The sequence below is a fragment of the Petaurus breviceps genome, unplaced genomic scaffold (assembly GCF_028583685.1).
Source record: "Petaurus breviceps papuanus isolate PSGF00001 unplaced genomic scaffold, PetGlider_PUasm1.0 90702, whole genome shotgun sequence".
NCBI lineage: Eukaryota > Metazoa > Chordata > Mammalia > Diprotodontia > Petauridae > Petaurus > Petaurus breviceps.
In genome coordinates this window covers 1,775,861-1,797,271 of record NW_027187317.1, presented here as the reverse complement: position 1 = coordinate 1,797,271, position 21,411 = coordinate 1,775,861, and the positions used below count along the sequence as shown (strand labels likewise).

The 21,411-nt window shown below is 39.4% G+C and overlaps 1 protein-coding gene across 1 annotated transcript in view; it reads left to right on the top strand.

The window, feature by feature from the left end:
- The window catches only part of MTARC2 (mitochondrial amidoxime reducing component 2), a 38,262-nt gene extending 22,296 nt beyond the window's left edge, over positions 1 to 15,966 (top strand). Inside the window, exons 5-8 of the mRNA XM_069065996.1 lie at positions 5,918 to 5,979; positions 6,068 to 6,139; positions 7,088 to 7,254; positions 14,664 to 15,966. Coding sequence (XP_068922097.1) covers positions 5,918 to 5,979; positions 6,068 to 6,139; positions 7,088 to 7,211 — 258 coding nt within the window. The 3' untranslated portion in view covers positions 7,212 to 7,254; positions 14,664 to 15,966. The remainder of the gene's footprint in view (positions 1 to 5,917; positions 5,980 to 6,067; positions 6,140 to 7,087; positions 7,255 to 14,663) is intronic.
- Positions 15,967 to 21,411: the final 5,445 nt, after the last annotated feature.

Here is a 21,411-nt window from a genome sequence, read left to right as displayed (position 1 = left end):
TCCTTCATTCTTTTTTTTTTTTTTTAAGCAATTGGGGTTAAGTAACTTGCTCAAGATTACACAGACGGTTATTTCTGGGTGTGGTGCTAAGTGTCTGAGCCCAGATTCGATCCCCAGGTCATCCCTGACACGGGGGCTGCTGCTCTTACTCGCTGAGCCACCTGGCCTCCCCTAAGCAATTGTGGTTAAGTAACTTGCTCAAGGTTACACGGCCAGGTGTTTCTGGGTGGGTGCTAAGTGTCTGAGCCTGGATTTGATCCCCAGGTCATCCCGACACTGGGACCGGTGCTCTTACTTGCTGTGCTACCTGGCCGCCCCTGTCCTTCATTCTTGAAGAGGACCAATGACAGCAGGAGGGTGATGTCTTGACTTGCAAGTGAGTTGGATTTAAGTAAAGGAAGGCTGTGTAAAGTCATCAGCCTCACTCTGAGTCCAGTGGCAAGACAAGTCAGAACAACTGGAGATGGCCCCAGATGCAGTGAAAGACCTTGGCCTTTTTAAGCTAAGGTTTTTCCCAGATGTCAGTTTTTCTAAGGCAACACCCATTTAGTGATTTAAGGGTAGGTAAGAAATGAGAGAAAAGATGGCACAGTTTGCCTATTAAAAAAAAATCAATCTGGGAGGGGAAGACCCTCAAGGTTTTTGGCCAGAACAGAAACAATTGCTGTTACACAGCCATCAAAACCCAAACAATGACCAAGTGAGGCTTGGGCTGGGACCTGATATTGGCTGATCAGTGACAGCCTGAGTGATTTGGATTTAAAGACATAGTCAAGTAGCTCTGTTTGAATCCCAATGGGCTTTATCAAGGCCTGGTTTTCCAGAACTCTATTTCAAGAAATCATAAATGAAACTACATGGGACAAAGGAGTTAATTCTTTCAGTTTTTTTTTAAAAAATGATAGAATAAATAAGTAGGGAAGAGAAAAAAAAAATTTAACTGCCAAACCTCAAGATATCTTGTGAAGTTTCAATGATCAAAACTTATATTCCTTTGGACAGAGCACCCAAATGTGAGGGTATGATTCTTCATGTGGACAGAGGGAGAGGAGGAGGGAAGGAAGGAAGGAAGAAAAGAAAAAAGGAAGGAAGGAAGAAACATTGTCCAACTGGAGCTGGCCCATTGGGTTCCCAGTGGGGCCACTACTACTTCTCACAGATTGTTATTTGTCCTTTGTTCTGGAAAAGGACCCATGACATCAGAAGGATGATGTCTTGACTTGCAAATGAATTGGATTTAAGTGAGGCCTAGCTGTGCAAAGCCATCAGCCTCTCTCCTTCCAGAGTCATCTAAATCCAGTGACAAGACATAAGTCAGGACTGGAGGTGGCCCCAGATGCAGTAGGGAGACTTTAGCCTTTTTAATTTAAGGTCTTTCCCAAGTCTCAGTTTGTCTGAGGCAAATCAACCATTCAGTGATTTAAGCTAGGTAAGAAAAGATGGCTTAGAGGCCATCTCTCCATTCACTAAGCAAAGCTGCCTCTAATTGATGAATGAAAAATCTTATCAGTCAGCTTAGCTCAGTCACCACCTCTTCTCTGAAGCCTTCTTTTATCCCACGGTAGATTTTTCCATGTCCTTCTGTAAACACTTTATAGGGGATTCACATAGCTAGCTGGTGGGAATTTCTCTAGATCTTTTAACATTTTTTGGATACCCTTGCTGCACATGGCCTATCCCCTGGTCATCCTTCAATCTTCCTACATGACTTCCCCCTCTCCTTAGCTGATCATTCACCTTTCTAATGATATATTTTAGGCTGTTTCTTGTGTATAGTCCTTCTTTGGTAACATGCTGCAGATTATTTAGATCCATTGTGTGTATTGTCTAGTGTCCTTTTTGTGATCTGCATTTCATTTCATTGTATTCTTTTTGTTTTGCAAACTGGCTACCATATATGAAAAGCCTGGCTTTATTCAAAACACACACACACACACACACACACACACACGGAACCCACAATAATTTGCAGTATATCCAAGTTCATCCCAAGATTAATTTCCAGCATCACTTATTAATACCTTTTGTTTCTACTTTATATTCATTTCTGAAATACCTCTTCTCATTCATCCAAAAAGTCAGTCCTTGTAACAAAAGTTAAAAAAAAAAGTAATTTAGAAAACCCACGGACATATCTACTGAGTCTGACAGAATAGTCAACATTTCACACTCATAGACTATTTTTTCAGTGAGGGAGGGAAATACGTTGCAGTCACATAGAGTGGCAGAGTAATGTAGCAAACACATTGAGTGATGAGGCTTAGAGTAAGAAAAACTGTGTTTAAATTTTTTTCTCAAAAACTCTCTGTATAACCCCTGAGCAAACCACTTACATTCTCTCAGCCTCAGTTTCCTCAACTGTAAAATGGGGATAATAATATCATTTGCCTCACAGGGTTATTGTAAGGTTCAAATGAGACAATATCTTTAAAATGCTTTACAAACCTTATATCAGAGGTTCCCGAACTTATTTGGCCTACTGTCTCCTTTTTAAAAAAATATTCAGGGCCCCACCTGGAAATCTACTTTCTTTTACCCTTTAACAGATTTTTTTTTTTGAAATTTGCATCATTTCAAAAAATATAAATTTTTATTTTTTTAAAATGATGCAACTTAAATTTAATAATTTATTGTAAATTTGTAGGGCTTTTTTCTTGCATTGAAATTTTGATGATTCAATATTGTGTCATGTAACCATATAGTATCGTATTGCAAACAAGTCATTATATGCACACATTCCCGCTGATGCACGCTGGGCTTTCCAGCAATGCACGAAACCCTTGCGTGCCAACTCTTGCTTATTAAGACCTATCAACTGACTTGACCACTGATTGGTTATAACTTTTATTTTGAGTGTTTATTTGGCAAATAAGTAATCACTACAACTTTAACTCAGTTATACAACAGATGAAACATGTATTAATGGTTTTTCAAAATTTTCTTCTCTCCTTATGCTTCCATCATCCCCTTATGTTTATTATACACTCCCCCCCTGCCCAACTGCACTGGAGGCTACTACTGCCCCCCACCCTGGATCTTTCCAGTCCCCCCAGGGAGTGGTATTGCCTACTTTGGGAAGCTATGCTTTATATAAATGTTAAGCATTATTTTAAAAAAGCTGTAAAGTGCATTTCCTCCCTCTATCTTTCACCCAGAAAAATCTGGAACCAGTTCACTCTTTCTTAAACATTATAATTTAAATTATATTAAATATATTAATTATTAAATTATATTAAATATTATTTCAGTGAATTTATTTGCAGATGTTAAATAATGCTTCTATTTAAGAGGAACCTATAAGGCTGGCATCTGAGGCTAAAAAGAAAGCAATTTGCTGGCCTTCCATGTGATGCAAGAGCTGAGCAGCATGTGCCAAAAAGACCACTTATCATTGAATCATGGCTCTGAGAAACTTTTTATTGAAATTCTAGACTCTGCGGCTTTGAATTCACTACTAGAATCTTGAATTGACATAGATGTGTGGCTTTATATTGTTGAGATCTTTATTACTTGTCAGAAAGGCATTGAATTGGGTATGACCCAAGTGTTCCAGCTTTTAGAAAGGTAGCCATAGGTGTATTTGTAAGTGACTGCATTGCCGTGCTGTGATGAAATGTATACAGCCTGTTTCAGCAAAGTGATGCTCTGAGCTATCCTAACACGTGGCCCACATCCATTATCATAATGAGGCAAATACTGTTATGTTTGCTCCTGGGTGTTTGCCCAAATCGTCTTGTTATCATATTCCATGGTATTGAAATAAGTGGGACATCAGAAAATGGTTTGGAAATATTTGTTTTTCAGCTGGTCCTCAACTTCAAAGTGGATTTTGGTTGCAAAACTTTGTTTATAAGTCATCTTTTCCACAATGTGAATTTCCCTGTAGACACAGTACTATAAATGATGGCTAAGTTTCCAGACCTAATCACAGAAGCCTGCTTGATTCAAAATGTCTACAATCATTGTAGGGATACAGATTTATGTTTGACATACGGAACAACCATATAATTGGAGGCAGATTCCCCTTCACTAGGAGTCTTTAGGCATGTCTTAGAAGGGATTGCTGTTCAGTTAAGGGTTTGATTGGATAACCTTATAGGGTCTATGTAACCATAACCCTGAGACTTGAGTGCCCCTAAAACTTCCTTTTAAAAATGTGCATCTCTAGAGCACCAGCCTGGAGTCAAAGGGACCTGAGTTCAAGTCTGGCCTCAGACACTTGACACACTTACTAGCCATGTGACCTTGGGCAAGTCACTTAACCCCAGTTGCCCTGCCTTCCTCCCTCCAAAAAACAAACAAAAAATAAAGTTAAAAAAAAATGTGCATCAGGCTTTGAAATCCTGATCTCCTGTGAGATAAGGAGATAGAATACAGTGGAATGGGTTAGGCAGAGGCTCCAGTGACTGGTCTATTCCCTGGGCACAGTTCGTAGAAGGCTATAGTAGCCTTGGGCAGTTAGGTGGCACAGTAGATTAAGTGCCTAGGCCTAGAGTCAGGAAGACCCAAGTTCACATCTGTTCTCAGATAGTTATTTATTTTTTTGTTTTTAAGCAGTCAGGGTTAAGTAACTTGCTCAAGGTTACACAGTTAGTTATTTCTGGGTGTGGTGCTAAGTATCTGAGCCCAGATTCCATCTCCCAGGTCATCCAGACACTGGAGCCGGTGCTCTTACTTGCTGTGCTACCTGGCCGCCCCTCAGATAGTTATTAATTGTGCAACACAGAGAGTGTCACTTAACCCTGTTTGCCTCAGTTTCCTCAGGAGAAAGAAATGGCAAACCACTCCAGTATCTTTGCCAAGAAAATCCCATAAAGGTCATGAAGTGTTAGACACGACTAAAACAAATGAACAGGAAAAATCTGGTTCCTCTGCAAAGCTCTGTTAGACTATACTGCCTTCAAAATCTTCTCCAGTCTTTATATAAATGACTTAAAAAAAATTTAAATTGTTTACTTTTAGTTTTCAACAATCACTTCCATAAGTTTTAACTTTTCTCCCCCTCCCTCCTGCCTCTGTCCCCAAGACAACTTGCAATGTGATATGGGCTCTACACATACCTTCCCATTAAACACTTTTTCACATTTGTCATGTTGCATAGAAGAAATATAACGAATGGGAAAAACCAGGAGAAAGAAAAAAAAATAAAACAAAATAAAAAAGAAAACCGTCTGCTTTGTTCTGTATTCTGACTCCATAGTTCTTTCTCTGGATGTGGCTGACATTTTCCATCATGTGTTCTTTGGAATTGTTTTAGGTCCTTGAATTGCTGAGAAGGGTTAAGTCCATCAAAATGGCTTTTTTTTTTTTTAAAGAGAGAAGGGGAGTTGTTTTCTTTCTTTTATTTATTTTTAAGCAATCGGGGTTAAGTAACTTGCTCAAGGTTACACGGCCAGTTATTTCTGGGTGTGCTGCTGAGTGTCTGAGCCCGGGATTCGATCTCCAGGTCATCCCAACACTGGAGCCGGTACTCTTACTCGCTGAGCCACCTGGCCACCCCTAAGCAATTGGGGTTAAGTAACTTGCTCAAGGTTACACGACCAGGTGTTTCTGGGTGGGTGCTAAGTGTCTGAGCCCGGGATTCGATCTCCAGGTCTTCTCAACACTGGAGCCGGTGCTCTTACTTGCTGTGCTACCTGGCCGCCCTCTTTCTTTTATTTTTAAGCAATTGGAGTTAAGTAACTTGCTCAAGGTTACACGGCCAGTTATTTCTGGGTGTGGTGCTGAGTGTCTGAGCCTGGATTTGACCCCCACGTTATCCTGACACTGGGGCTGGTGCTCTTACTCACTGTGCCACCTGGCTGCCCCTAGGGGAGTTGTTTTCTATATCCAGTTATAGATGATGCCAACTAATAAAGAACTGGTTGTAAAATCTAAATGCCTTTATTCAAAAGAAAACTTATCTTATCTCTCCTAGGATACCTGGGATGAAATCCTAATTGGGAGTGTGGAAATGAGCAAGGTTTTGGCTTGCCCCAGGTAAAAGTTCTAACCAAACTCAGTACTTAAAGCTTTGCTCATAGGTTATTGTGTGCATTTGCCTAACCCTTTCTTGGCTATATTGCAGATGCCTCATGACAACAGTGGACCCAGACACTGGGATCATTACTAGGAAAGAGCCCCTGGAAACACTGAGGAGGTAGATCACATGGTGGGGCAGCAGGGGTGGGGGTGGGGAAGGATCCAACACTTTTGATATTGTCATGTATTATCATCAATTTTATCATACTGTCATCGTATTATCATGGCAGGACTAGGTGTAGGTTTAAACATGTAGGTAGTTAGGGACTGGACTGAGTGGGGCTAGAGCCCTTCAAATCTTAGAATTTTAGATGCAATGAAGTTAGTTTCTCCATCTTGAAGACCCAGACTTAAACTCTGCTTCAGATTACACCCCAAGTTCTTGTTAATTCTATCTCTGTTTTTATGGTTGACTGCTCTGCTCTAAGATTCCAGTGACTGATTCACTGTTAAGCTTATGCATTTGTCAGAATTCTAAGGGAAACTGAGCAGCAGGTGGTGCAGTGAATAGAGCATTGGGCTTAGAGTACAGAAGACCTGAGTTCAAATGCAACCTTAGACACTAGTTGTGTGATTCTGGGCAAGTGACAACCCTATTTGCCTGAGTTGCTCATCTGTAAAATGAACTGGAGAAGGAAATGGCAAACCATTCTACTATCTTTGCCAAGAAAACCCCAAATGGGGTCACAGAGAATTGTACATGATTTAAACAACTGAATAGCTAAGGGAATCTAGAGTAACTCCTCTTTTTTGGCTCTATTCTATTCAAAGTATTATGAAATTGATTTATGTAGATAGACAATATATTTGAACAAGTAAATGAAAAACCTTTTTAATGCCTCCAGTGAGGCCTCTCATCATGGATGCAAATGTAATGCTGTTAAGTTCATTTATAATAACAGGATACTCTTGGAAGTGCCAGAAAAAAGTCTTTCCTGCATTTTCACTCCTATCAGCTTTCCAAGAGAGGTTTTAGAAGTTGTTTGTATGACTCCCTGGGCTAGCATATTAGCTTTATATTATGTTTTTCTCCATGTGACTGATGATTTTTCTTTGTCCCCTTCAGCTATCGCCTCTGTGACCCAGCAGAGAAGCATCTATACAAAACATCCCCACTCTTTGGGATGTATTTTTCAGTGGAAAAAATTGGAAGCCTGAAAGTTGGTGATCCTGTGTATCTGATGACTTAGTGATGGAAGTCCTGGGGGTGATGAGTGTCACATAGTTGAAATGGTAAATGCAAAGCTTCCCTCCTGCTTAAAATTATGATGAAATAACAATCAAATTGGCTTAAGTTGGGAGATTTTCCATTTTCCTTTCCTTAGATCTCTGGAGAGTATACTATCCTTGATATGATATTGGAACTTGCAGAAATTTCTTTCTCTCATTCGTTCTGACAACTGTAATCTCTATTTTAGTCTCAGCGTTTCCCATTTCAACTTTCCATTAGATTATAAAAAGTTTATATTGGGTTCCCTAGTGAAATGATGTGCATTGGTTAACATTTCTACTTCATTTCAGATGACCTTCATAATTCAGGTCATTTTTTTTCAAGAGCTATCTATATATATTTTCTAAATCTTATAGAAAAGTCAAGGAAAGAGACTAAAGAATTAAAAAGGAACTGTGTAAAGTTGTTAAACCAAAATTAAATTCCATCACGTTAAAAAAAATGCAATTTAAAGTTGGAGCATTTTCTCTCAAGGGCAGAGAATTATGCCTTTGAGTTATGGTGTAGTGCAAAGAACCCTGGACTGGAAGTTAGAGGCCTTTGGTTTAAATTTGGATTTGACTGATTCAGTCAAAGTGCTGCACTTGAGGACCTAGAGGACCACATGTGACCTCAACGCCACAGATTCCCCACTCCTGGCCTAGGCTATTATGACATTATATATTGCATAAGGGAACTGTCTGGAAACTCTTAGCTGGGACATTTCCTTTCCTCTCAGCCAAGGAACCTTACCCTCAAGGTTGAAGAGGATCTCTCTGGGTCCTTAAACAACATTTCCTTTCAGATAGGCTGCATTAAAATTATTCCAGGAAGAGGACTGCCTCCTCATTTCATGAAATTAATCAGGGAAGATGTTCCTCACCTCCTTCCCTCAGGATTTTGAATAGTAACTTACATTTCTTGCCAGTGTGGTGTTATTCTCTCATTGGTATTTGAGCTAACATAGCACTATCTGGGACATCCATTTCTTAATTTATGATGGTAAGAACTAGGTGTTTGGAAGAACACCTTGTATTCCAGGTGCAAAGCATCCCACCTCCAGGTGACTAGAACAGGTGACACAGGACAACTTGTGATGAATGAGTAATTCCTGCATGTCAGGGCTACAAATATGAAAGTGTTGGGTCAGTTAATCATTCCATGATGACTTGACTGTCATACCTCCTTTTAGTCTCTGTCACCTTGTCTAGGTTTCTATATTCCTCTGCCCTTTTACAAATTCATTGATTTTTATTCACCAAATAATCGAGAGAATGCTATTTGTAAGGCACCATCATAAGCTATATAAGGGGAGAAACAATGAGCAAGACATTATCTTTTTCCCTGAGGGGCTCACAATTTAGAAAAAAAGACAATGTACAAAGTTACCACAATATAACACATGAGTAGCATATGAAGGATATAGAAGAGTTAATAGCATTTGAGTTGTATCTCGATGAATGGACAGAATTTCTGTAAAGAAAGATTGGGAAGGGGGTATGTGTCTTAGAGAATGAGAGGATGGCATGCACAGCGATGCAGAAGCTAGAAATGATAGGGAGTGTCCAGGAAACAAGCATCCAGGACATAGAGTTCCTGTAGGAACTAGTGGGAAATTGGCAGAAAATGGTAGATTGGGCCAGGTTATGGAGATCTTTGCTTGACTAAGGAACGTGTAGTTTATTCAGTACTCATCAACGAGCCATTAATTTTTGAGAAGAAGAGCACCTTGGTTGAAGAAGTGATTTTAGGAAATAGTCTTGCAGTGGTTTGCAGAATAAGTTAGACAGGCAAGAGTTTGAAGGCACTAGCTCAGGTATGAAGCAATCGGGGTTGGGTGGTGGGTGGCAAAAGGGACAGAAAATAGGGAAGAGATCCAAAAGTGGTTGTGAAGGACGGATCAGCAGGATTTGGCAGATGATTAAATGTGGGTGGCAAAGAAGAATGAGATCAAAGATAAACCTGAGATTTCAAGCCTGAGTGACCAGGAAAATGGCAGAACCATTCAAGGAAATAAGAAAGTCATGAGGAAAAACTGGTTTTGAAGGAGAACCTGGATTGGCTTTAGACATATTGAGTTTGATATGTTAATGGCATTTCTATGTAGAAATGTCCAGTGGATAGTTGGAAATATGATACTGGTGCTCAAAAGAGTGCCACAAGTCTATATTTAATAATCAGTTGGTGCTAGGGGTGTGCTGGAGCCAATTCCTACCGACTACATGAGAGCTGATTGTTAAATTTTCAGCATGGGCATTCCACACCTTGCAAACTGCCAAATGCTACAAATCAGGGCCTGATTTATTGTTTTGTTGATTGTCCAGACTTAAAGTGATGAAGAAAATGTTAATGATACAGATTAAACTTAAAAGTGTGCTGTACATATTGTTGTCTTTTCTTCCCTTTAGAACCCATTGTTAAACATTTACCAGCAACCCCTGGGAATCATGCACATAAAGATGTAGCTGAAGCCTGGCAAGATCTCCAAGGGCAAAGACATAGAGAGAGAAGAGGGCTGAGAGCAGAGGTTGGGGACTGCCTGCATTTAGAAGTGGTCAGAGAGAAGTGGAATGAAGGGAATTGGGATAGTAAAATTTTATGCAAGCCAATCAACCAATGAATAAGCATTTACCAAACCACTCTGTGCCAGGAATTCTTCTAGTTGCTGGGGACAGAGAAATAAAATGGTCCCTGCCTTCAAGGAACTTATCTGGGGTTTTGTATATGGGATCAAGAGAGAGCATGTAGGTAAATAAGTATACAAAAAATAAATAAAAGGTAATTTGTGGAGGCAGAGGGTTAGTTGGTGGAATCAGGGAAAGCTTCACATAGAGAAGGTGGTACTTGAGCTGAATTTTGAAAGAAATTAGAAATTATTTTTATTTTTATTTACTTTTATTTTTTTGCTTTTTTGGGGGGGCAATTGGGATTAAGTGATTTGCCCAAGGTCACCCGGGAAATTAGAAATTCTAAAAGGTGGACGTATGGAGGAAATGCATCCCAGGCATGAGGAATAGAAAGTTTGGGCAAAAACAGACATGAGAAAGGGAACAGCAAGAAGGCCAATTTAGCTGTTTAGAAAAGTGTATGAAGGGAAATAATGTGTAATAAGGCTGGAAAAGTAAGTTGGAGTCAGGGCTTCAGTGACCAAACAGACAAGTTTCTATATGGTCCTAGAGGTAATAGGGAACCATTGGAGTTTAGTGAGCAGGGGAATGACATGGTCATTCATGTGCCTTAGGAATATCATTTTGTCAGCTATGGGGTTAATATACTGGAGAGGGTAGAGATGATGCAAGGAGACCAATTGAGAGGCTATTGCAATAGCCCAGTCAGTCAACAAATATTTATTTAGTCCTTGCCATGTGCCAGGCACTGTGCTAAGCACTGGAAATGCAAAGAAAGTCAAAAAGCAGTGTCTACTTCAAGGAACTCAGAGTTTAATGTTTGAGACACCATTGCAAACAGCTGTATACAAACAAGCCATAAGAAGGATCCATTGGAGATTATCCTTAGCGGGAAGGTACTGGTTTTAATGGGATTCAGGAAAGACTTCCCATAGAACAGAGGTATCAGACATGAAGCCCACAACATTTTGAGGTCCAACATGAATCAGATTAAAATGTAGTTGGGAAGTATTTCACATAATAACTTAAAAAAATGCAATAAAGCATAAATAACATTAAATTTTAAAATTTATTCTATGTAGCCCGCAAGGAGCCTTATCTATGGTTGTGTCCCTATTTCTTTTAGAGTTTGACACCACTGCAGTAGTAAGTGGGATTTAAAGGAAGCCAGGGAAACCAGAAGGCAGAGATGAGGAGGGAGGGCCTTCTGGGCATGGGGGACAGTCAATGAAAAGATACAATCTTTTGCTGAGTATGAGGAAAATCTAGAAGGCAGGTGTGTTATTGGATCATAAAGTATGTGGGAGGGAGTGAAGTATAATAAAAAGACTGGAAAGATAGGAAAGGGTCCAGGTTGTGAAGGGCTTTAGATGCCCCATAGAAGATTTTCCATTTGATTCTGGAAGTGATAGGGAGTCGTAGGAGTTTACTGAGCTGGGGGAAGGTATTGGTATGATATGGTCTGACCACTTGAGTGGGAGAAGGACTACATGAGGGAAAGAGGTGGAGAGTTGGCAGGAGAATTTGAAAGTATGGGTCAGTTAATGATTGTGGTGCTGAGGGAAACAGAATCTCAGAATTAGAAAGAACTTTGGACATTATCTAGTCTGAACTAGGGGCAGCTAGGTGGTACTGTGGATAAAATGCTGGGCCTGAAGTCAGGAAGACTCATCTTCCTGAGTTCAAATCTGGCCTCAGACCAGCTGTGTGACCCTGGGCAAGTCACTTAACTCTGTTTGTCTCAGTTTCCTCATCTGTCAAATGAGCTGGAGTAGGAAATGGCAAATCCTTCCAGCATCTTTGTCAAGAAAACCTCAAATGGAGTCACAAAGAGTGAGACATAACTGAAAAAGCTGAACAACAGTCTGATCATAATTGATTTCAAGCAATTTAAAATTTGAGAATTTTTCCTCAGGGACAGAAAATTGTGCCTTTGAATGGCAGTGAGATGGATTTGGAGTCAGAGGCTTAGGTCCCTTGAGGGGGATGTAAAAGATTTAGATATGGCCTTCCAGGGTCAATATGTATGAGAACAAACCTGAAAGTGTAATACAATGTTAGTGTGCTGCTGTTTTTTGCTTTGAGAAGCATTATGGTGTGTGTGTGTGTGTATATATATATATATATGTGTGTGTGTGTGTGTGTGTGTGTGTACATATATATATGTGTGTATATATATATGTGTGTGTATATATATATATATATAATTAAAAGAATGGGGTCATGGGGTGGCTAGGTGGTGCAGTGAATAGAGGGAATAGTGAATAGAGCACCAGCCCTGGAGCCAGGAGGACCTGAGTTCAAATCCAGCGTCAGACACTTGACACACTTACTAGCCATGTGACTTTGGGCAAGTCACTTAACCCCAATTGCACTTCAAAAAGCAAAAAAAAAAGTTTCTTTGGGGCGGCCAGGTAGCACAACGAGTAAGAGCACCCGCCCCAGTGTCGGGATGACCTGGGGATCGAATCCGGACTCAGATACTTAGCACCACACCCAGAAATAACTGGCCGTGTAACCTAGAGCAAGTTACTTAGCTCAAATTGCTTAAAAAAAAAGAATGGGGGCGCAGTGAGTAAGAGCGCTGGCCCCAGAGTCAGGAGGACCCGGGATCGGTTCTGGCCTCAGATACTTAACACCCACACAAAATAACTGGCTGTGTAACCTTGGGCAAGTTACTTAACCCCAACTGCTTTAAAAAAAAAAGAATGCTAGACCCACGTAGGGACAGACTTGGCTTTGAGGCCCAACTCCGGTACTTAACTAATCGTCCATGTGAACCTCAATTTTCTTAGCTGTAAAAATTCATATAATGTAAAATTAAGTACTTCCTTTACTCTCAAGTTTGTTGGGAAGATCAATATGTAAAGAGCGTCATAAACTTTACAAACCCTATTTTCCATTCATTTTAGCTTTACAGGAGTGGGGAACCTGTGGTCTTGAGGCCATATGTGACCTTGAGGCCATATGTGACCTTTTGACTGAGTCCAAGTTTTACAGAACAAATATTTTCATTAAGGGGATTTGTTCTGTGATATTTGGATTCAGTCAAAGGCCCACACTTGAGGACCTAGAGAGCCACACGTGGCCTTGAGACCACAGGTTCTCTACCCTTGTTCTAGCAGCTTCTTGAATTGTGCTTCATAATCTGTCTTGATTATCATCACATCTATTGTAAATTAGTGTAAAGAGATATGAGTGTAGGATTATTAATACAGGATTATTACTATTGTCTTGCTGAAATTAGATAGTATGAATTTATTATGCACTCTTTCAGATAGAGGCACATAGTAAATGGTTGTTAAACAAAATTGAATTAGGTCAGGAAAACATAGCTCTGTTATTCTGTTGAGCAGTTATTTGGTCACAAGAAGAAGAAGAAAAAAGACAAATTGTAGTTGCCTAGAGTTAGGAAATTTGCCCAAGCTCTTACAGATTGTTAATGGAAGAGCAAGATTTGAGATTTTAAGCACCTTGGATTTCCTTTGCTGCTCAATTATTGAGAAATATTGTTGACCAAATGCCAGCTTTCTGTTGGATTCTTCAGGGAACATGGAGAAAGATAGTTGGCCAGCAGGGAAATCTCAGTGGTACTTGGTTTAAACTGAAAAAATATTATCCCTAATATGAATCTTACCTTATATTTCTTTTGTAATATTGCCATCATACTTAGCAAAGGGCTTGACACACAGCAGGCACCCAACAAATGCTTTCTTGCTTTTGGTGATTAAATGGACAAAATCTAGAATTTAGAGGCTGTGTGTATTTCTTTTAGTTTGAACTCCTGTAGGAGTTCATCCTCAGCTCCTGACTATTTCCCCCACATCCAATCCTTGAAAAATATTGTTGTTTCTCTAAGTCAGCTCTAAATCCTCTTCTCTCCTTTCATGTAGACATCACCTCACTTTGGGCCAACATCACCTCTATTGGGCAATTGCAATTGTTGTTAAATGTTGTTAAAACAGGAAATTTCCATTAGTTTAAGCTAATTTTCAATATCTCTAAAAACATTCATATTCCCTTTAGGTCAATCCCTGCCTTAATTCCAATCGAAATCCATTCTCCTGTCCTCCATTATTGTTAGAAATATTCCTGTCCTGGAAAAAGTTTCAAAATAATGTCTCTCCATATATCAAGTACAATCTTATTTTCTAACAACAGTTTTTAACAACAATTGCAAAAGCCTCTTCATTGGTCTTCCTACCTGAAGTCTCTCCTTGGTCCAGCCCATCCTCCACAAGTCATCAAAGTGATTTTCCTAATGCAAAGCCTGACCATGTCACTCCAGTGGCTTCCCATCACCTCTAGTAACAAATTTAAACTCCTCTATTTTGCATTTAAAGGCATTTACAACTTGGTTCCATCTTACTTTTCCAGTCTTATTAATCATTACTTCCTTTCCCAAACTCCAAGGTACAGCCAAACTGGTCTTGCCGACACACCATATCCCACCTTTGTGCCTTTACATTGACTGTCTCCCATGTTTGGAATGCTCATCTTCCTCACTTATGATTCTTGCCATATCTTTGTGACCTTGGGCAAGTCACAACCTCTCTGGGCCTCAGTTTTTTCATCTGTAAAATGATAGGGTTAGATTAGATGATTTCTGAAGTGCTTTCCAGCTCTAGATCACATAGATCATATATACATATATATATAGATCATAAATACATATCATATAATTACATATCATATCATATAATTACATACATGATATCAAGGTGGGGGTGGGTTGTGACCCTGGGATATTATATTTGAGTAACCTAGGAAGTAAAATAACTAAAGTCTTTTTGTAATTCATCCAGGTTACAGTACTGGAAAGGAACTGACCAGGATCTCACAGTGACATCTCTGCAGACCCCATAACAAAACCTTTAAGTAGATTTGTCTTGGAAAAAAAAATGCTTCTGATTTTCTATTGACACTTATGTTCTGTATGTTAATGTGACAAAAGGGAAAAATCTGGTGTGATGGGGAAGGGTTGGGGTAGGAGAAGAAGGGATAATAAAAATAAGCTAAACTTTCTGTGGTAGCAAAGAATTGGAAACAAAGTAGATACCCATTTATTGGGGGATAGCTAAACAAATGTTGGTATGTGAATGTAATAAATAGTAATGTGCTGTAAGAAATTGTGAATGTGATAGAGACAGAGAAGCACGGAAGGATCCACATGAACTGATGCAGAGTGAAATAAAGAGAAGAAAGAAAATGACACCCACAGCGACTGCCATGATGCAAGTAAAATTAAACAGAATTAATGTAACCAAATTAAACAGAAAGAATAACCACAAAATAATCAAAAGTGAAAGTTGAAAATTTATAAAGAACAAGCATAGTCCAAAGGACAGAAATGAGAAGATTCCTCCACCTCACTCCTTTGCAGAGGCAGGATGGCCACAGGTGTGGTATGTTGTGCACATTTTTAGGCTTTTTTGATGTATTGATCAGTTTTACTAATTTTTTTCTTCCTCTTTTTCAGAAGAGGGGGAACACTGGAAGAAATTCTGGTGATGTAAATATATCAAAAGACATCAAAAAATAAATTAAAAATGGTATTTCTTAAATCCCTAACTTTGATAGTATTGAGGAAAAGTAACAGAAAGAATTGAGGAAAAACCAGCAAACTTTTTAAAGTGTAATGTTTCTGACATTCCCTATTTGAGGATAAATTGGAAGACTCAAACACTTGCCTCTTTCACATCTTCCTATTACCTTTATACCACTAGTAGACTCTATTTCACAAATTACTTGTTACCTTTATTTTCCTGCCACTAGAAAATAAGATTGTACTTGATATATGGAGAGACATTATTTTGAAACTTTTTCTGGGACAGGAATATTTCTAACAATAATGGAGGACAGGAGAATGGATTTCGATTGGAATGTTAAGATTGGAATTAAGGCAGGGATTGACCTAAAGGGAATATGAATGTTTTTAGAGATATTGAAAATTAGCTTAAACTAATGGAAATTTCCTGTTTTAACAACATGATTAAGAAAGAAATCTCCCTGAATCAGTCTTCCAATGAGATAATCTACTTTTGCTTTTGTGGTATTTTTATTGTAATAAATATAAATTCAAATTAAACATTCTGAAATTTTGAAGCTTATGGGCTTCTTTTCTGGCTGTATTAGAATTTTCACCATTTATTTTTCTTGAGTCTTTATGGTTTAAGAACGCAGTAACTTTCATAGAAATGGCTACCTCGCTTTATTATTTTTACTTTGTGTTTTCATATCACATGACTGAATTAAGGAGTTGGGGTGATGAGAGGAGCTTATTGGTTTAACCACCATACAAAAGTAAATGTTTTCTAAATTGGTGATTTTGTGGTAACTCAGAAAAATGAAAACCCATGTACCAAACTTACTTATTTGAAATTAAATTACTGGAAGGATATTTGAGGGGCTCTGGGAAGTCTCCCGGCAAAGGTACAGGAACATGACACTTCCAATGGGGACTGTGTTCCATCAGGTCTTGGAGGTGGGTGAGGAACATCTCTTGCTTTGGGCTGCAGTTGATCCTTCTAGTATAGGTGCTGAATGCTGGGATGGTCTGTGAAGAAAATTAACTCAGGGGTGGATACTTCCAGCATTAGTTTTATGTTCAGGAGAATATTATCTCCCCTGGTTGGCTATGATGGCTCTTATTTGTTTTTTCTGTTCAGAAACTATAACTCTAGGGTCATGAGACAGTGATTGGACAGAAACAGAAAAATGTTTGATTCTCATCTTCCTCACCTTAAAGTTTTATCTGTAGGATCCCCTTTAGCTGCACATTCCTAGAGCAGCAGAGTTTTCTATAGACGGCTATTGGTCTTTGGGATTTTGGACAAAGGCCTTAATTCTCAAATATGCCAGAAGATGGCAAAAGAGGTCTGGTGCAGTCCATGCCTGGAAATTGGGATTGCAAAGACTGAACAGAATTCACCCATGACTTCAGATGCATAGCTTCATTCCAAGTTGGTGGAGTAGCAGCCACATCTAAAAGATACCTATGGAACATGCACATAGCTCTGTATCAATGTCGTGTCTGAGGTCCTGGTTGTGTCCTTTTGACAGTAGATGTCATTTATTGACTCAGACTTCTCATGACCTCCTGCCTCCCCTTCCCACTCTAATGCCTAATGTTTGGAGAGTGAACACAGAACAACAAAACACTACCTCCACTGTCATGGACCGAGGAGGTTGGGGGCACCAACCCACTGGTAATTCCCCCATCCTATGGCTACCACATCTGTCCCTCTTTCTCCCCCGAGTCCTGTGATTCAGATCCCATTTCATGAGATGAAATCCCCACTCCCCTAGTACCTCTCTCTAGTCCTTTAGACTCAACTTTCCCCTTTCCCCTTCCTTTTCATTTTGCCTTCTTTCCATTTTCCCCTCCCTGGAACTCCCAACACCAATAAACTTCCTTTCATCCTATATGTGTTTTTTACATTCTATTTTTTTGTGTTTACAGAAATTTAGTTCCTTTCAGAAGATACTGCATTCTTAGCTTCCAAAATGCATGCCATAATACACTGGACCAGAAGGAGGCAGCATACTCCTTGTTCTCTACTGTCATTTCCAGAATTTTCTCAAACCACGATCATAAAACATCCTCCCTTTCTTTTTGAGGGTCACTCGGTCTCTTTCATTCAGTTTAGATTCTTATTTCAATGATCTACAGACCCCCAGGTTACTTACTCTCCATTTGCAAGGTTAGTACTTGCTAAGCATCTTTCTCTCAGCCCCAACCCTTGCCCTGATACTTAAAGTATGTGTACTCATGTCCCTTTGAACATTCTAGCCTTCCAAGTCATCAGCCTTCTCAACTTCTGTGACCTACCTCTTTACCTCAGCCACATACAGGGATGGTGACCTCTCAGGCTCCTCTTTCACCTGTAACTGTTCCGCTTCCCACTGTCTTGAACTCCCACTTTCTGAGGATACCACCATTATCTTCCTCACTTAGGTTTATAATCTTAGAATCATCTTTGACTCTGCTCTTCCCTCATTTCCTTCTTTCCTCAATATCCAAGTCTTATTAATTTCATATCCTTGTCTTGAACTGTGAAGTTCCCTTCTCTTATCATAATGTCTTATCCTTCCCTAAACCTCTACACCGTGCTCACTAGAACCTCCATCCTTCTTCTTTCATTCTCCACTTTCACCACTGCTCTGACCTCGCTTCTCTCATCTTAACCCTACAGTAAAACAATTCTCCTCTACACTGTTCTCCAGCCTTTACCCTGCTACTTCTTCTCTTCCCACTGTTCATACCTTGACAGTCTTCAGATATGGATCATTTTCACCATCTCCCTTCTCCCATGATGCAGAATGTCTTTGGAAGAAATCAGATTATCCCATGCCAACCATGTCTCTACAAATTCAAACTATTTTTTTTTCCCAACTAGGTCCTCATTACTATATGATAAAATTTTAATTCTTCCCTAATTGACTCTCTAGATTTGTTGTAAACATCTTCTTTCCTTAAGCTCCCAATGTCAAATCAAACCCTTTTTTCATCAGATATTTCCAACTTACTGACAAAATTGAGGATATCTGTCTTAAGGTCCCTCATGTCCTATACTCCAGACCTTGCCATCCTCTCCACCTTCACTCAACTTGTACTGCATTACTCCAATCAATGAGGAAGGACTGATCTTTCTTGTCAAAACCTCCACTGGGAAGTTGCTTTATCAACATTCCTTCTCTCTTATGTTCAGTTTCATCTTATCTCCTGGAGCCTTACCCACTGCCTAGAAACATATTCAGATATCCCTCATCCTTTAAAAAATCCTCACTTGACCCTACTGTCCTCTCAATTTTCTCATCCTCTCCTATCATCCTATATGTTTTCTGCCTTTTACTATCATTCTCCAAGAAAAAATTCTAAATTCATTTCCTTTATTTCCTCACTACTCACTCATCTCAAATCTCACAATCTGGTTTCTGACCCCACCACTTGACTGACACTGTTCTCCCTCAGGTTGCCAAAGATCTTTTAGGTGAAAAAGCAACCTTCTCTCAATCTTCATTCTTTGTACTCTCTAGTTTTTGACACTGTTAGCCACCTGCTTCTGAATGATCTCTCCTTCCTTGGCCTCTCTGCTATTCCCCTTTTCTGATTCTCCTGCCCAATGTCTGACTGTTCTTTTTCAGTTCCCTGTGTTGGGTCATTAGTTAACTCCCTTCCTTAATATGGCTGTCCTCTAGAGCTCTGTCCTTAGTTCTCATACATTTTCTTTCTACATTTCTTCCCTTTATGATCTCACTTACTGCAAGTTGTTCACTTATTTCATTATATTCAACTCTTTGTAACCCCATCTGAAGTTTACTTGGCAAAGATACTGGAGTGGTTTGTCATTTTCTTCTCTTGCTCATTTTACAGATGAAGAAGCTGAGGTAAATAGGGTTAAGTGACTTGCCCAGGGTCACATGGCTAGTAAGTGTCTGAAGTCAAATTTGAACTCAAATCTTCCTGACTCCAGGCCTTGTATTCTATTCACTGTGCCACCTAGTTGCCCCACTTATTCTAAGTATCATCTTATAAATCTAGGTGGCAAGGTTGATTTGAAATCAGGAAGACCTGAATTTGAATCCTGTTTCAGATACTTCTTAGTTGTGTGACCCCAGGAAAATCACTTAAATCCTTTCAGCCTCAGTTTCTTCATCTGTAGAATGGGAAACCTTAAAGCAGAATTAAAATTTCTCCCTGCCCTCCCCAGTATCTTTCCCTCCCTCAAATTTCCTTATTTCTGAGGATACCACCATTATCTTCCTCACTTAGGTTTATAATCTTAGAATCATCTTTGACTCTGTTCTTCCCTCAATATCCAAGTCTTATTAATTTCATATCAGCATCATCTCTAGAATCTATTGACATTTATTGTTATGTTCAGTCATGTATATTTCTTTGTGAGAAAGGGATCTTTGCTGTGTTATTTTTTCCCTGGCAGAGACACTAGAAGGGGTTGCCATTTTCCTTCTCCAGTAGATTAAGGTAAACAAGTTAAGCAACTTTCTCCAGGTCACACAGCTAATAAGTGTCCAAGGTATTTGAACTCAGGTCTTCCTGACTCCAGGCCCAGTACTCTCTCCACTGAGCCATCTAGCCTCCTTTTCTGTTGACACTACCACCACCCTATTTCATGCCCTGATCACATCTCACTCAAACTCCCATAGAACCCTCCTAACTTGCCTGCCTGCTTCCAGTTTCTCCCCATCTTCCATCTAATTTCTGAGATAAATTTATGGGACAATGTCACTCCCAACTCAACTCAGAAACCTTCAGTGGAATGATTTGGGTAAATATCCATTGCCTCAAGGATCTAATACAAATTCTGCAGCCTGCCATATCAGACCTTCCACAGCATAACTTTCATCATACTTTACAGCCTATTTCATATTATTCTATTTTATGAATTCCTCTTTCCATAAAATGTGGATTATCAGATGCTTGCCAAACTTAATACTCTATATCCCATCTCCATGTATTGTCACAAGTTGACCCTATATCTGAAAACTCCTTTCTACATACCTGAAATGCACTCCTCTCTATTTCTTTTCATTAGAGGTTCAACTCAAGTACCACCTCCTTCATGAAGTCTTCCCTGATTGAGCTAACATTCTGTCCTTCCTAGACCACTTATTTATAATAAGTGTTGTATTCTCTTCCTACCCTCTGACAAAGTCAAATTTATGGGAAGACGTAGACAAGAGTCAAACAGAATGGGCAGCTGTGACATCCATGAGATCATAGATACATTTGAGTATTCTCCTCCCAGCATCTAACATGGTACCTTTCATAAAATAGGCAGTTAATAACAAATGTTTTGTGAATTTGCCCAAGATCAACATGAAGAGAATTCCGTTCTACAGTCTTTTCTCTTTTCTCCTTTGACACTTCACTCAACCTCTACTGCTTTACTCCAGTCAAGAAGGAAGGATTGTTCTTTCTCATTGTTAAAGTCTCCTTTGGGAAGTTGCTCCATCGATGGACCTTCATGGTATAGTGCAAAGTCTGGAGTAAAGGGACCTATGGTTCAATCACTGTCCTGCATTTGCTACTTGTGTGATCTTGGGTAAGCCACTTAACCTACTTTAAGGCTTCATTTTTTTTATTTTTCAAATGCTTTATTAACTTCTGATTTACATCATTCATTTCCACCAGATTTTGAGTTACAAATTTTCTCTCCTTTTTGGCCTACCCACTGCCCCAAAATAGCGATCCCACAGGATATCCCCTCCTCCAATCTGCTCTCTCCCATATTTTCTCGCATACACTTTTTGACTTTTCTGGTAGGGCATGGTGGATCTCTATGCCCCAGTGCCTGTATATCTTATTTCCCAATTACATGTAAAATAGTATTAATAATAGTATGCATATATATATATATATATTTTTTTTTTTTTTTAAACATTTGATTTTAAAACTTTGAATTCCAGATTCATTCCCTTCCTCCCTTGTCACCCACCCTTACTGGGAAGATAAGCAGTTCAGTATAGGTTGTACATGTGTAGCTAAAGCAAAACATGAACATAGTAGATACATTAAAGCTTCGTTTT